The 17,287-nt window shown below is 40.0% G+C and overlaps 1 protein-coding gene across 6 annotated transcripts in view; it reads right to left on the minus strand.

Annotated features, from left to right (window-relative positions):
• Positions 1-1,130: 1,130 nt before the first annotated feature.
• hspa12a (heat shock protein 12A) overlaps positions 1,131-17,287 on the minus strand; it is a 90,282-nt gene continuing 74,125 nt past the window's right edge. For 5 of the 6 annotated variants that reach the window (XM_069900031.1, XM_069900030.1, XM_069900033.1 and 2 more), the window contains 5 exons: positions 16,574-16,660; positions 15,463-15,567; positions 10,016-10,274; positions 6,316-6,419; positions 1,131-2,641 (listed from right to left, as the gene is read on the minus strand). In XM_069900031.1, coding sequence (XP_069756132.1) covers positions 2,004-2,641; positions 6,316-6,419; positions 10,016-10,274; positions 15,463-15,567; positions 16,574-16,660 — 1,193 coding nt within the window. In that variant the 3' untranslated portion in view covers positions 1,131-2,003. The remainder of the gene's footprint in view (positions 2,642-6,315; positions 6,420-10,015; positions 10,275-15,462; positions 15,568-16,573; positions 16,661-17,287) is intronic. The other variant, XM_069900032.1, reaches the window with a different exon arrangement.

A 17,287-nucleotide genomic window follows, 5' to 3' on the forward strand; every position in this document is an offset into this window, starting at 1 on the left:
TGAGGCCACTGAAGAGCCATTCCACAGAACACAGTGTAGCATAATGGTTGCCGAGATCTCAGCGATTTTGTTGAAGACTGGCAGTACGCCATGAAGATCGTTCTTGTAAACAGTTTCAACAACATCGGCTACAGTTGCTTGTGAACCTGATGGGTGAATATGGACCGTGACAAACTTTGTGTAGGTTGCCTTTTCTGCCTTTAGGAGATCCAGATCAACACCATGATGTGATCCAACAAGTTGATAGGGCTCATCTGACACATCAGGATTGAGGATAATCAACATTGCACATAAGCTCGATTAAAACTCAAGTGCTTTTCTATCCTCTGCACCCAGAGAAGGTTATAAACTGCACTTTTGTATCAGTAATGATGTTGAATTAACTTATGACCATGAATGTTGGTGACTCCTCGTAGTCAGCTTTAATTAGGAGTTTTTGACAATGATATGACTGCACCTAAACCTCTTCTGTAAAAAGGAATCATTAAACCAGTAGAAAGAGTTACCATCAAATCTTGAAACATTTTTAAAAATTATTATTTGGGGAAATATGTGTCAATCTTCTTTCTCTTCATTCTCAAAATACTTCAACCTTTGAAAACCCATTAATGACAGATTTTGATTAACTGTAAGCATTGTGGGAAATATATATATGTGGAAGCATTATGGGAAATATATATTTTAAATAAAATTATCAATGGGAAGATTGTTTTTGTGAATGCTTTCTATTTTCCAGTTGGTTCTGGTGTTGAGCATTTAACCCTCCAGTTGATGGCCCCATTGAGCTGCAAAGAAGAACTGTAATGTAGACTTACTCAAAGCCCCTGACCAGGTATCATACAATTGATTCTTTGGCTTGGCTTCGCGGATGAAGATTTATGGAGGGGTAAAGTCCACGTCAGCTGCAGGCTCGTTTGTGGCTGACAAGTCCGATGCGGGACAGGCAGACACGGTTGATTACTAATCAACAAACAGCATCAATAATCAAGGAGAACTGTTACCATCCTGTCAATGCCAATTCAAGCTGCAAAAACTAGCCCAATTTCTTGGGCCACAAATGAATAAGGACCATTTAGTGGAAGAAAATTTCTGCCGAAAAGAGTAATATTATTCAATAAAGTCACCGAGCCTGTCAAGAATGTGTTTCTTTTATTGTGTTTACATCAGGAAGTGCCAAGAGACAAGGCAATCACTGGTGCATTACATTTGATAGTGTTTATGGAATTCAACATCTTATACGAACATTCATTGATAAATTTGTCCACAGTTGAAAAAAAAAGCAATTGTCAAATTAAGCCAATGCCAGGAAGACTATTCTGGAGAGATCAACGACTTCAGTTTAAAAGTTGAAGGCTATATGCGATTTCACGTGAAGCATAAGGTTGCAGTAACAAATTAGACATCCACCATGTTTTTCTTTGCAACTGAGTGTTGTTACAATAAATGTAACAAAATCAAATATTTTACAATTATACTTTTAATATCTGAAATAAAAGTATGTACAATGATTTAAATACTATACTGTATATACAAAAATAAAAAATAAACATTGATTTGGTTACTTAGGGAAAGTAATCCTGATCATTTTCATTTTTGTCCCTCTACATTGTCAACAGAAGTGCAAAATGTGTTAAGTTACTGCATGGGAACATCTGTGCTTTACTTCAGCACAAAATACCTTAAGGAAGTAAGTACTATTAAGCAGGCTGTGATATATAGTAGCAATGCCCCGGGCGGCTTTTTGCCATTTCTATTTTAATTCTTTATAACCAGCACAAATTTAATTTACATTCAGGAAGTATAGATATACTTAGTTACCTTTTTGCATACATGTGGCTTTTAGGCTAAGATTTCTTGGCATTCTGGTGGCAGGTGAAATGATTGGCATTGTTCGACTTTGTTAACAGTGAACTCCCAATCTGAGCTATCAACGTTGATTTCCAGTTTTAGACATAATCAATAATTCTGAATTAGGGCACGAGAGGTTTTGGTTGACTGACATTTTAATAATTGAGGAAATCGATGCCAGCTTTGACACATTTGGACGTTGTGATATCAACAGCCATTGCTTTGATCTCAGTATCTCCAAACTGCATTAAGGTTTGAATCTCTCTTCGTGTTGGCAACGATGGGCAATCAGTTCCCGTTAGGTCAAGCCGAAGGGTGCCACATTTCTTTACACTGGCATCAGTAATGAAGCTGACATTATCATTTTCTGAGCAGTATATGTTAATCACTATAATCATTTGGGATGGCTTTGCTGGGGTATAACTGCGTTTGACAGTCTCCCCAAGAGCCACAGACTGGTCAGTTGTAATGAACTTGTCAAACACGTCAGTACACCAGCGTGTGCCATCTTTAACCAGCAGCTTTTCAGTGGGGTGCTTGCCTTCCACAAATCGATTTAATACCCCAACTCCATAGGTCAGTGGTGAACGCCGCACTTTAATGATAGTGGGGTCCAACCCAAAAAGCACTGCCCCTTTGAGAATAGTGAGTCCCACATCATGAGGAATTATGACACGACACTTATCAGCAAGGGTGGACTGAATGGCCTGTTGAAGTAAAGGTGACTCAGCGAATCCGCCCACCAAGAATAGGAACTTTAAACCTGAAACTTCAGGGTTCTGGAAGAGATTAACTGGGAAGAAAATGTCATGCATCAGAAATACTTCTCTGATCAACACAGTTGAGACTCCACATTTGGATTTCTGCATAAAACACAGTTGAGATTCCATATTCAGATTTCTGCATTACATTTTCATTTGACTTTAGATAAGAAAGGCAAACATGATTCATAAATTGGTTTTCTCCAAATGGATTAGTGAAAAAATGCCTTTGTCTTTGTATGAGGGGTGAAAACAATACATATAAGTGACTAGAGTTATTATTTTTTTTTAAAAAAGAGAATTGTCTGGTTTCAATGCTTGGAGATAAATTCGATCAGAGATTGCCTAGTGATAAATAAATTCACTAGCTAAAGTGAAAAAACCAATAGAATTATTCTTCATTTCTTGGAATTTTTGAAAGGAAGATATTTATAATTTCAATATTATCACCTCTAATGGGCAAGACAATATTTAACACAAATGACTTTGCATTCAGTTATGACATGTTACCCCTGTGTGACATTGTTTGAAGCTATCTCAGAAATATTGTTGATCCGCTTACAAAACATTTTTGTATGAATTCATCAAATGCGTCAAAATAAATCTTAAACCGTAATAATGCATTAAAAATGAATTCCTTAGGTTTTTACATAAATCTTTAAATCAATATCACCATGTTTCGGATTGGCACACTGGAATTAAACAGGAAATGCACACAAACCAACAGTAAACATCTGAAAGACAAAGGCCAGAGTTGGGTCTTTATTCACATTTTTCTTCCTGTTAGATGGCCATTACCACAAACGATTTCTGGTACGTGGAGCTGCTAAAACTGCAGCTCTGCAGCTGGTACAGAACTGGCAGAGCGGGGAGCGGAGACTCAGTGCTGTTAAACAAGGTCTAAATGCCAGTCCTAATGTCACATTGACTCCTCACAGGCTTTATACAGCCGGTAAAAGAAGATGACCGTGTTTTTATTTAAAATCCTGCAACTGCGGGGTAAGTGCCCAGGATGGTTGCGCCTGTGCTGGACAGTGGCCACAAAGGGGTCACAAACTCCAGTGGAGCAATGGAGAAGTGAAGGGCACCAGAAATGAGGAGAACACTCCTGTTGGGAAGGAGAAGCAAAGGAGGTAGCCCTACAGGACAATGACCATAGCAGCAGACCAGCGAGGGGCTCAGTAGCTGGAGCACCTGCACAGGCTGCTAGAGACTGGCTCATAGGATCCAGGCATCGGAGTTGGGTTTTGGAAGGGGGCCGAGGGGTCCTGATGGGTCTTGGACACTGAAAGCTTCCTATTCATATCGGAGGTTTGGATTTGGAGCTCGGGTTGCCAATGGATCAAACAGGGGTCCGTATGGCTACAGAGACTGCAGGAGTACTGGAGGCAAATCCACAGACACTGCAGAGACCCTCTTTCTCCTACTTTAAGGGACACTGGGCAATACTAATGTTGATTCTTTGTCTTAAGGGAGGCAAAAGGAAATTTCATGTAATATCACATTTTCTGTATTATTACATGACAATAAACCAATCTTGAATCTTGAATTACTTTACTGGTTGTTTTTTTTTTGATAAATTACTCAAACATGCACTTGGTATATTAAAGATGAACCTTCTTGGCAAGCCTGTAATATAATGTGAATAATTAAGACCATTGTGACTTAAGGCTATGAAAATGATTAATGAGAAAAATCATTTTGCAAGGGGAATAAGATTTCTTCAAGTTCTTGTGAACATCAGAAACATTTAACTGCAATGGAGTTATGCATTTTCAGTAATAGTTCTAAATTTTTACATGTCAGAGACTCTGAGCTACATTCAAGTTGTCATTACCAACTGGAAAATAGGTGATAGGGGATCAATGCAGAGAGAAAAACCAACCAGGGGAGAGAAACGTTCCAAAGTGTTGTTGTCCACCCTGATTCTTTGCAGTGACAAAAATCTGTCATTTATTATGCTTTGCATGTGATCGCTGCCTTATCCAGAAAATATCATGAATAAATGCCATACATGGGTGATATGATTTGCAATCAGGGATATCAAAATTCTTTGTCACTTCACAACTGAAATTACATTGATATTGCTAATGCATTTTCATGTCACTAAACATTTAAAGGACTTTGTTTATATTAGATAGTTCAAATGCATAGAACATAAAACAGTGGAGCACAGTAAAAAGATCTTCAGCTCATGTGCCTGTAGTGAATATGATACCCAAATTAAACTAAAGATCAGCTATATTCAAGTGATATAATAGAACATGGAACATAACAGCACAGTAAGGGTCCTTCAGTCCACAATGTTGTGTCAGCCTATGTAAACCCACTCCACGACAATCCAATTTTTCCCTACCTCTCCATTTTTCTTACAACTAACTAGGAATGGCTGTGCACCACCACCCACAGAATTTTTAAAAAATCCTTTCTATGCATGGGACGGGTGATGTTTCCTGTATCTATCCATTTATTCCCTGTTTATCGAGATGCTACGTTATATCTATTTCCACCAAGACTTTCCGTGCTTAAAAAAAACTTGCCTTGCATATTTCCTTTAAATGTTACCCCCTTCATACTCTCGAGTTTGATATTTTTACACTAGAATTTTATAAACTTTTATCAGGTCTCTCCTTGTTCTCCAGTGCTCCAGACCAAAACCACTCCAGTTTGTTCTGCCTCTCCCCACAACTCCTATCTATTAATCCAGACAAGATCCTGGTAAATCTCATCTGTACTCTTTCCAAAGCTTCTACATCCTTCTTGTAATAGGATGACAGAATTGCACACAAGCTACTAAGTGCAACTTAACCAAAGTTTTCACAACAAACCCAAGTTTTATATGTGCATATGAGTGTCAGTGCAAATTGCCTTAGAAGGGTACAAAAATTAATCAAGATGGATAATCGAATGCTGATTAAACATGGTAGTTCACCTATACAAAGTCCTGGCCCGATCATAGCTAAAGTATTGTATATAGCTGTAGGCACGATACAGCTGAAATGACTGAGAAAACTGAAAACAGCCAAGGTTATAAGAACAGTTGTAGTAATGAAGACCAGAACTACCCAAGCTATTCCAACTCACTTAATTCTGGCATCTACCCAACAAAGTAAAAATTTGGGATAGATCCAATCCAGCAATTTAGCACCCAATTAATTAACACTCAGTTGTTAGCAAAGAGTAAGAAGCTGTATTCAAATATCCTCATCAATAACCTATAGAGTTACATCGGACATGGCTCATCACAGTCTAGGTCCATCGGACATAGCTCATCACAGTCTAGGTCCAAAGAAGGACAAGAGCTGTATTCTAGTGGAGGGTTCAGATGACCTAAAATGTACCACTGATCCTTCATAGGAACTGAGTGTAAATCTGGGGACACCCTACCCAAGTGCACTGTGCGAGTACCTTGAGCATGGGGGCTGGGGGAGTTCACAATACAGTTCACCACCAACATTTCAAGGGCCATGAGGGAAAGGCAACAATTGCTGGACTTACCAGACCAGTGATCGCAAATTCCAAAAATAAAGACTTGGAAGTTAGGAGGGCAAAAGAGCAATTTGATTAAAATTCACAATATAAAATTGGTAGGTTAAATTGGGAAAAAGATATGAACTTTTGCATGCATTAATTGCTCTCTGAAAAACCTTAATCAGAAATTAATCACATCTAATGGCCTTTAGCCCAAAAATAAGATTGTACTTACGCAGATGTTGGGCGATATGGTCAACTGTGGGCTTAAATAAAGCATTCATTGCATCCGAGTTCATCCTTAGCATCCCTTGGGATGACCACTTTACAAAATTCACACTGGCGGAGTAAATAGAACAGCCATTGAGAGAATGAACAGAATGAAGTTGAAAGCCTGTTACCCCAGTCACCAATTGTTATGGCCCAGTTGTTTGCTAACTCTAAGAAAATATTGGCACCTGCTTCCAGCCTTTTGGATAGAGGGTAATCCACACTCATGTGCTAAATAGTTGTAATGAAAGACTCTGCTGAGCCTTTACTGCTGTGAGTCAGACCAGAGGTGTTTACTCTCTCATCTTTCAAGATAACAATCCTGGGAGTTTTGAGGCTGCATCTACTGAAGCATGTTTGGATTAGTCTTGACCTTCATTAGTTTTCCTCAGTATTATTTTAATGCAATATAGATTTAATACATAGGATAGTAATCAGATTTTTGATTGCTACCAATAGCGACTGAAGATTCTAACAACTTTGCCTAAATATCTCAAACCAAATTGACATTGATTTAGGGGAGAAAGGAAGAGGTTTTTTTTTTGTCAGTGAATGGCAGGGCAGGTATCAATGAGATCTGACCAACCTTAGAAAGCAGAAGGAGGTCATTCATTTCATTAGGTTCACGCAAGTTCATTGCGTGAATGATCCAAAAATAATTCCTCTGCCCCATTTTAGTCTTTTTCTATCCAAATTTCTCTTAAAAGAAATTTTCTCTGCCTCCTCTAATCTGTTACATAAGTGATCCAATGACCCTCTAATCCAAATTCCTCATTTATGTCATAGAATTTAATGGAAGTAATTTGGTTCTCCTTCTGAAAAGAAATTCATGGAATTTTGCCCTTGGGCCTTTGTTAATGTAAAAATAAAAAGAAATTGAAATTGAAAATTCATTAAAGGAAGAGAAAAAAACTACAGTAATTCATTCACACAGTCTGAATAGTGTGATAAATAAAAGTTCAAATAGCATTTAAGTTAAAGTCAGAGAGAGGTTTATGATATTTATTAAATTGTGGCTTTGTGATTATTTCTTTCTTTGGCTTGGCTTCGCGGACGAAGATTTATGGAGGGGGTAAAAAGTCCACGTCAGCTGCAGGCTCGTTTGTGGCTGACCAGTCCGATGCGGGACAGGCAGACACGATTGCAGCGGTTGCAAGGGAAAATTGGTTGGTTGGGGTTGGGTGTTGGGTTTTTCCTCCTTTGCCTTTTGTCAGTGAGGTGGGCTCTGCGGTCTTCTTCAAAGGAGGCTGCTGCCCGCCAAACTGTGAGGCGCCAAGATGCACGGTTTGAGGCGTTATCAGCCCACTGGCGGTGGTCAATGTGGCAGGCACCAAGAGATTTCTTTAGGCAGTCCTTGTACCTTTTCTTTGGTGCACCTCTGTCACGGTGGCCAGTGGAGAGCTCGCCATATAATACGATCTTGGGAAGGCGATGGTCCTCCATTCTGGAGACGTGACCCATCCAGCGCAGCTGGATCTTCAGCAGCGTGGACTCGATGCTGTCGACCTCTGCCATCTCGAGTACCTCGACGTTAGGGGTGTGAGCGCTCCAATGGATGTTGAGGATGGAGCGGAGACAACGCTGGTGGAAGCGTTCTAGGAGCCGTAGGTGGTGCCGGTAGAGGACCCATGATTCGGAGCCGAACAGGAGTGTGGGTATGACAACGGCTCTGTATACGCTTATCTTTGTGAGGTTTTTCAGACTCTTTTGTGTAGTCTTCCAAAGGCGCTATTTGCCTTGGCGAGTCTGTTGTCTATCTCATTGTCGATCCTTGCATCTGATGAAATGGTGCAGCCGAGATAGGTAAACTGGTTGACCGTTTTGAGTTTTGTGTGCCCGATGGAGATGTGGGGGGGCTGGTAGTCATGGTGGGGAGCTGGCTGATGGAGGACCTCAGTTTTCTTCAGGCTGACTTCCAGGCCAAACATTTTGGCAGTTTCCGCAAAGCAGGACGTCAAGCGCTGAAGAGCTGGCTCTGAATGGGCAACTAAAGCGGCATCATCTGCAAAGAGTAGTTCACGGACAAGTTTCTCTTGTGTCTTGGTGTGAGCTTGCAGGCGCCTCAGATTGAAGAGACTGCCATCCGTGCGGTACCGGATGTAAACAGCGTCTTCGTTGTTGGGGTCTTTCATGGCTTGGTTCAGCATCATGCTGAAGAAGATTGAAAAGAGGGTTGGTGCGAGAACACAGCCTTGCTTCACGCCATTGTTAATGGAGAAGGGTTCAGAGAGCTCATTGCTGTATCTGACCCGACCTTGTTGGTTTTCGTGCAGTTGGATAATCATGTTGAGGAACTTTGGGGGACATCCGATGCGCTCTAGTATTTGCCAAAGCCCTTTCCTGCTCACGGTGTCGAAGGCTTTGGTGAGGTCAACAAAGGTGATGTAGAGTCCTTTGTTTTGTTCTCTACACTTTTCTTGGAGCTGTCTGAGGGCAAAGACCATGTCAGTGGTTCCTCTGTTAGCGCGAAAGCCGCACTGTGATTCTGGGAGAATATTCTCAGCGACACTAGGTATTATTCTATTTAGTAGAATCCTAGCGAAGATTTTGCCTGCAATGGAGAGCAACGTGATTCCCCTGTAGTTTGAGCAGTCTGATTTCTCGCCTTTGTTTTTGTACAGGGTGATGATGGTGGCATCACGAAGATCCTGAGGCAGTTTACCTTGGTCCCAACAAAGCTTGAAAAACTCATGCAGTTTGGCATGCAGAGTTTTGCCGCCAGCCTTCCAGACTTCTGGGGGGATTCCATCCATACCTGCTGCTTTGCCACTTTTCAGTTGTTCGATTGCCTTATATGTCTCATCCAGGGTGGGAACCTCATACAGCTCTAGCCTTAGGGGCTGTTGAGGGAGCCCGGCGGCGGCCCCGATACGGGCAGGAGCAAGGGGGAGGCGGCGGCCCCAGTCCGGGCACAGGGAGAGCAGCGGCGGCCCCGGCCCCGGTCCGGGCGAAGGGTAGACGGCGGCGGCCCCGATACGGGCAGGAGCAAGGGGGAGGCGGCGGCCCCAGTCTGGGCACAGGGAGAGCAGCAGCGGCCCCGGCCCCGGTCCGGGCGAAGGGTAGACGGCGGCGGCCCCGATACGGGCAGGAGCAAGGGGGAGGCGGCGGCCCCGGCCTCGGTCGAGTGAGGCAGACGGAGGCCCCTTTGTGATTATAGCCATGCATCATTTAACGTGTATATACCACCTTACATTACTGAAGCAGATATTCTATTCCAAGCTCCATCATCGAAAGAGATTACAGAGGAAAAGATTCATGAACACACTCAGAGCTTCCTTAAAATAATGCAACACTGCACTGATTTCTGGGAACATTTGTCCCATAACTGCTCCAAGTGAAGAAGGAGCATTCATGATTACAATGAGAACTTTGAGGCTTATCCACTGGAAACACAGAATCCCCGTGTTAGTCGCAGAAGGTATTACCTGCTTCAGAAACTGCCCACCCATCCACCCCACTGGTCATGACCAGAAGGGACTGCAAATCCCAGGTTCATCTTATCACCCTCAGAACCCACCAAATAGAAATGGAAGAAAGGCATCCTTAATAACAACAGATGGCCTCAGCTGAGGACTGCTGCCTTCTAAAATACTTCAAATATCTGGCAATACAAACTGATGCAACAGAAATTAAAACATGAAGTGTTTTTATAAATGCTCACATACCTGCTTTTTCTAAGGGCATATTCAACACTATGACCTCGGAACTTTTTATAGTAATCGATAAACGAGAAAGGCAAGTTGATATTGAGAGGATTGGTTCTCCCTGGAGCAGCAGCTCTTTTGCGTGACTCAAATGCGATCATCAGGTCTACCCAAGCTGCGGGGCGTTTGATTTTGAACTGTTCAATAAAATCCTCTCCAAAGATTTTACAGAGAAGCTTTTCAAATTCATAGTCCACTCCTATGGAACCGTAAGGACCGCCTGGAATAGAAAATAGTCAGTCCACAAATCAACCACTTGCATCTACAGTAAAACTCCACTATTGCAGCATTTTGGACTGATTTTCCCAACTATGGGATGTTACTCCTATTAACGCATTTGTAATTCACTTTTAGATGTTACACAGTCGTACAAGAACATTTCCAGTAAATCTAGTGTTCCAATATGGTCCATGGGAAACAGAATCAGATCACCTTGAGGGGAAATTGAAAACGAGGCCTCAGTGAGTTTAAAAGGAGTGACTAAGAAAGGAGTGTGGGGAATCATACCCTAACAATTCAAAAGCAGTGAGGATAATAGGTCTCTGGTGACTTTCAAGGGAGCTCAGGAAACCGATCCCAGAGAACCAGTTGCCAAAACAACAGGATGGTGGACTATGTAAAAATGTTGCTGCTTCTGTACAGTCACATTAGGAGATCTGAGGACAGGTGCATCAGGTGAAGACAAGGGTCTCAATGATGAGGTGATTAAATAAGGAAAATACAGGATATAATAATGGTAGGAATGCAGAGATCTCAGAGGGTTGTAGGGCTAAGAATAAGGTGGGGAGAGGCCATGGTGAGTTTTGAAAACATGGAATTGAAGAGCAAAACAGATGAATGTCAAAATGGGGCTCAATATAGGCCATCCACTTTATTGGACAGTACTTAAAGAGATTTTCAAGTGAGCCACAATGAATAGGTACTGGTTGAGCTCAACTTTATCAAGTCAAGTTTATTGACATCCGATTGCATAAGTACAACCCAATGAAACAGTGTTCTCAGTGAAAAACACACAGACACACCATCCAGACAATACACATGCAGACAATATATATGTAGGTCAAGTTCTCATATATACAAATAAATAAATATAGTTTCATAAATATGAGAGTCTCGACTGTTTAGTGTGAGCACTTCCTGCAGTTATGGAAAGAGGGAAATGGACACATTGACCAGGAATGCATTGAAATAGTCAAATCTCGAGGAGACAAAGGCATGAGTGAGGGCATCAGCAGCAGGATGAGCCCAGGCTGTGTCCGAGATTGGGAGTGGCACTGAGGCGGATGGGAGTGGCACTGAGGCGGATATGGAACAGAGAAGTACACCTCTCATGAACAAGTAGGGAGTAGGAGTCAAAAGAATGGAGTTGATGATCTGGGTTTAAAAGTTAGGGCAGAATCAAAGACAATGGATTCACTCCTCCCAATATCTGGCTGGATGAAATATCTTCTGACTTTGTTCTGGATGTGGGACAAGCATGACAGCAAACTGATGGTCAGAGCAGGCTGAACAAGTGGTTGATGCTGTCATTAATCATATGATATTCTGCTTGCTTTCAGGTGAGAATACTAAGGGACATTGAGTGAAGGAGAAATGCCGTCTGGCAAAATTAATCTTTGGGTGAAAGGTGGGGAACTCCAGGTGCAATAGTACAGAACACAAAGCAAAAACCAGTATATGTGGCTGTCAATGTAATGGATAAGGACGGGCAGGGGCTGTGATAATCCTTAGAGAAGTGATGAGGACGACCTTATCAAAAGTAAAGCAGAATTCTGTGGACACCATGGTTGAAGTAAAAACTCAAAATGTTTGAGAAACTCAGCAGGTCAAACAGTGTCATTTATGTAACGTTACGAGCCCAGAGGACCCCAAAACCCAGCAGCAATAGAAATTCACCAAGACAAATGGTTACTTAAACAAAAGTTGCTTTTAATTTTCTTTAAACATAAAAACAGGATCAAATTTTAACATTACTATTAACTTAACTTTACCTACTTAACCCCTTTCTAATTCTAAGTGGACCTGTATGTAATATGTATATGTTCAGGAAAGTTCTTTGATTCACAGTCCAATCTCATTTCTCGCCCCTCCAAGGTCACTGGTATCAGGCAATTCTTATACTGTGCACCGAATTTAACATTTATGAAGTTTCAACAGCTTGAAGGTAAATGGTTACTGCTCAGGAAGGTTTTAGTTGGTTTCAGGGAGAGATTGGTTGCTTGTTGGACACACACAAACTGATCTCCCATGATCAGTCACTTCAGTGTCTTGCCGAAGAAACTTACCCCATCATGGGTTTTCCAAATGATATCCTCTTCTTCAAGATCACCACAGAGATCCTTGTTTCCCTTATTTCAAGAGGAATACTCTAGCCAGCCATTTCCTCTTGTAAGGACTACAAGGGCTTTTCAACAGGCTGAACTCAGAACTCACAACCCATTTTCAAAATGGGGTTTTAACAAGCCTTCCAGCTTGCCATGTTACAACCTCCAAAAGCCTCTGCATAATGCAATTCTCTCTCTCTCTCTCTCAAAAAGAGAAATCCTGTTTGGTCTTTTCTCACTCTGCTTGCAAAACCACATGATCCTTCCTCGAACAACAAACTGCAACCAGACAGATTGCTGGCACCAGATACAGATTTGTATCTGGCCTTGTTAGTCTTGTCATAGTGAAGAGGCCAAATACAAGCAAGGCTGTGAAAGGAGCTGCTTGAATGGGGTTCACAGTGACAGGCTGCGACCTGTTCTGGAAGCAACACAACTGAAATAAGAGGTTTACAAGAGTGGGCGGTGACAGGTGATTTCAGTAAAATGTGACCCTGGCACAAATCTTATGTTGAAATTTGGGATGAAGAATTGCATCAACTCACGTGCACTTGATGTGGAAATCACATCATTGGTACAGGCCAAATTCCTGGCTGAAAGTGACCAGTTACATTTTCTGGATTGGCAGAATTTAAGAAAAAAATCATTCCATTTGTGTTGACTCTGGAAATATTCTATTTCTTATGTCTTGGTACTGATAAAAATTTCAGTGGTCATTTGAATTTCTTGGCCATGAGCATTATTTCAGCATTTTTTCCAAAAATTCTTTTTAACAACCATTTCAAGGCTTTTGAAACTAAACAATTACACTTTGAATATTTCCCTGCATAATACATATCCTGGTGGATATGTGAATCCCATGGATATATAAAGCAATTTACTCCTTCAAGCTGTGATACTAATGTAAAGGTTAAAACCTTGTGTTTTGCTTTTTGTTAATTTTGTGACTAACCCTTTAAGAAAGATTGTTGTATGTTGAGTTTCCATAGTTACTATGACATCATATGTTGTAATATCCAGGTGAACAGGGAGCTTGCATTCAGTCTTTGAAGAACCATGGAGGAGGCGTAAGCATCGAAATACTCTTCTTTGAATTTGTTGCCTTATCATATTAATTTTAATCATTCCTTATCTCGTTATGTCTTTAAATATAATCAAATGTTTTGTTAATTCATCGTTATGAAAATCTCAATGCGAAGTTATGCAAATATTATAATTTTATATCAACTAATTGTTGATATAACTAAATAACTAAATGTTGATATAACTAAATAACTAAATAAATAAAGCTGCAACAAAGATTTATTGGAGTGATAAGATTGTAATTCGGAAAATCGAAGCTGACATTTCATAGAAGATGACATATTTTGAAATTGGGAAATAAGAAAAATATGGAAAGTGTTGTCTACAACTGTATGTACCAATTGATGCAACCAAGGTGCTTCTAAATGTAGTTTTATTCCTCATACAGCCAGTTGAGAAACAACTATTTCTTCAGTAAGTTCTATAGGTCGTCATTTATTTGTCTGGCTAAACCTATCAAACAAAATAGACCTGTGTATCTGAAAATGGTTCAAGGAGAACAAAGGATCTCAGCAAGTGGCATTGGGCTTGGGAGAATATGAGGCCATTTGTGGACAGAATGTGTCTATCATTGCCGATTGCTGACAACATATGGCCTAGCTAATTTTCACAGCTGAGTCTTCCATGATTTTATTGATGAACTGAATGAACACTTCACAGTCAGCTGAAGAGAGATCATTCAGCAACTCCTTTTCATGGTGTTGGTGGGGGAAGGTTGCTTTCTTACAGTGGACAACAAGTGGAGAATAAAGACTATTCCATAAAATGCCCCTTTTCTAAATCTGCAGGAGTCAACTTTTAAGGCAATTGATTAGTGCACTTTACACTTGATTCCACCGCACTCCAAGGCTGCCCAGGGGAATCCCAAAATTGTTCCCAGGCGGTAATATGAATGTTGGTGGGAATGAGCTCCAACTTCATTTTTTTTCCAAGGACCTAAACCTAAGGAATAAAAAGGGGTTCCTTCCCATTTTACCCCATTAAATTTGCTCCCCTCTTCATGGAGGACTTGTCCCAAGCTTATTAACTGTCCCATGCCTTACTGAACATGCCACTCTTCAGAAGTGAGCCTTGAGAGATTTTGGCAGGTCACTTTTTGATGTGGTCCATACAACTGAATTTACTCTTTTCTTTCAAAGTACATTTCATTCATAATATATACAATTGGGATGTGCCTTTCTTTACATTTATTGAGCCGTCAATTCAATGCATTCCCTTACAATGTGACATCCTATTTTCTTCCTTAAAGAATACAATGTGAAACATTTGAAAGGCTGTTGTGTGGCCCAGTCCTTCAGTGTCCAATGAGACAAGTGTTTATGCTGTGGTCCATCCCCAGAGAGCCTTAGCGGTTGATGCACTAAGCTCGCTGCATCGCCAGAGGAATAAAATACTGTAGATATAAGAACCTTAAGTAAAGAAAGAGAAGCTGGAGGGTCCTAGCAGGTCAGGAGACAAATGGTCAATCAACCTTTCAGCCTGGGACCCACTGAGTCCCTCAGGTTTTTATTGTTCACTCAGTGCACCTTCTTTTCTCTTTCTTCATATAGCTTGTTCCGAATGATTGACTGGTAAACGAGGAATGATATCTGGATAAAATGTCATCCATTCTAGTCAAAGGAAATTGTTTCTTTTTGATGCAAAAATCACCATTACTTGTGCACTGTCTGAGGTAGTAGTGTAGAAGTAAATTCCCAAGAGGGCTCTTCTGGCAATGGATTATATAAACCTTAGAAAAATATTCACTTTGTGCAGATGTACTTCTAATTATCCGACAACAATTTTGGGGAATCCACTACTTGCCATCAGCTTGATATGAAAGAGCTGCAAAATGTGAAATAATGTTACTCTAAGAATAATAACCAAGACATGTCAAGAATCAGAAGTACAAATTTTCAGCAAAATTTCCCTCTGTGCTCCTTACACGAGCAATTGTAGTGTTTGTCTGTTGGCATGAAGTACTTTATATGATGACAAAAGATACTGAAGGTAGACCTTTACCTGAAGCTTTATAGAGTTCTTTCAGGTGTCCTTCAGGTAATTGAACCTCATGGACAGTGAGATCAACAGTACCACCTCCACAGTCGACCACAAGATAGCGATCACCTAACAAAACAAAAACCCTCATAAAGGACTTCACCACAATTCCAATTCATCAATGCGTGCACAGTGTAATAACATCACTAAATTGTTCACACGTCGCCTTTTAAATCTGCGTTGTAGTTACGCATCTCCTTATTTCAAACAGGATTGAGCACAACTTTTCGACAAGATTTCTTTGAATGCTATTGATCAGAAAGAGAATTTAAGCTTGACATTTTGCATTTTAAATGATTTATAAATTAAATAGCCATTTGCTTACACTAAAGAATCACCGAGTTCTGCACTATTACCCAAGACTGATAAGGCTTCAAATACGTCCAAGTTGCATTTAGTCTATTGGCTAGTGACCCCTTGTCAAATTCCTACAAGAATTACTTAGATTAATAAAATCTTGCTAAATTAAACCGTCAATGAATCTGCTGTAACCACATTTGCTAATGTAAAATTATAAACACACGGAGAAAATATTCAAATCCCATTGCATAACTATTCATTGTACATCTCAAAATTGTGCTTTTTTTTTTACTTTATTCCCTTACGTACTTCCAGCAAAAGCTTTAATTCAGCATACTAATATTTAAATAAACATTTGTAGTTAACTAAAGAAGTTGCATATACTTGATTGGAGCTGTTGTAGAAAATAATATGAGGTTTGTAAAATATTACGGTATTACAATGTATTAATAATTGAATTTCAAGACAAAGAATATATTGTGGGGAGACAATTTTAAAGTCATTCCTACAAAATTATTGTGGAAATGTGAACTTTCATTTACAGAATTAAACATGTTAAAGGTAAATGATGGAGATGCAGAGAAGGCAAGGTGTAAAGCAGCACAACTATGTGAAGCCAGTTACACATTGCAGTGAAGTGACAGCTCTCTTCCTGCTGTGATTTGTAACACAATGTACCACAAAAACAAAACATGCAGTGTTAAACAGAAGCAACACTATTGCCAGCAATATGAAAATCAGCAAGAGCCAAGAATGGCAGGAAAGAGGACACTACCTTGCTCCAATTCTGACCAGATTTCTCCTATGACATTTTCCACCAAAAAGGTGCGACTCTGTCGATTACGGCGAGTATATTCTTTAGCTGGTCGTTAATAGAAAGAAAACAACTGAGCGTAATACAGAAAGAAACAGAACTGTTGTCAACCACTAACAATTTTATTAAGTAAGCAGGATATGATTAGAATTTAGCATTTAGTGATGTGAGGAAGCCAGGCCTGCATAAATCCTTTTCAACTGATACACTTTTGAATGGTTAAGGATATGAGTATTCATGTTTAAAATAATAGCTTCTAAAAATTAACATACAAGTTAGGTATTCATGAAATCACTTTGCCAATATTTTATTGGAGAAAGCTGTTTAGTTTAAGAGATTAAATGGGCTAAGAATGTCAGGAAATATTATAGGTTTTACCTTATACATGGAGTGTCTTCAATGCTTCTTATTTAAAATTGACATTTTAGAAAAAAAATGCCCCTGAAAAATGTATTTTCCCAAAGCTAACAAAGTTTGGAAATAAATTCTGTAATATTCTCAATGATTCAAATATTCCTTTTTATTATCCTAAATGATTCAGTTTGTCATTCGTGTGTCTAGTTTTCTGTCACTTTAATATTATCGTGCAACATTTTTTTTTAAACTGATTTAACATTTATCTTACCAAAGGGCACAAAGTATTTTCATGCAAATATGCTAACCAACGCACTGCTG

Source organism: Narcine bancroftii, chromosome 10 (assembly GCF_036971445.1).
Source record: "Narcine bancroftii isolate sNarBan1 chromosome 10, sNarBan1.hap1, whole genome shotgun sequence".
Lineage (NCBI taxonomy): Eukaryota > Metazoa > Chordata > Chondrichthyes > Torpediniformes > Narcinidae > Narcine > Narcine bancroftii.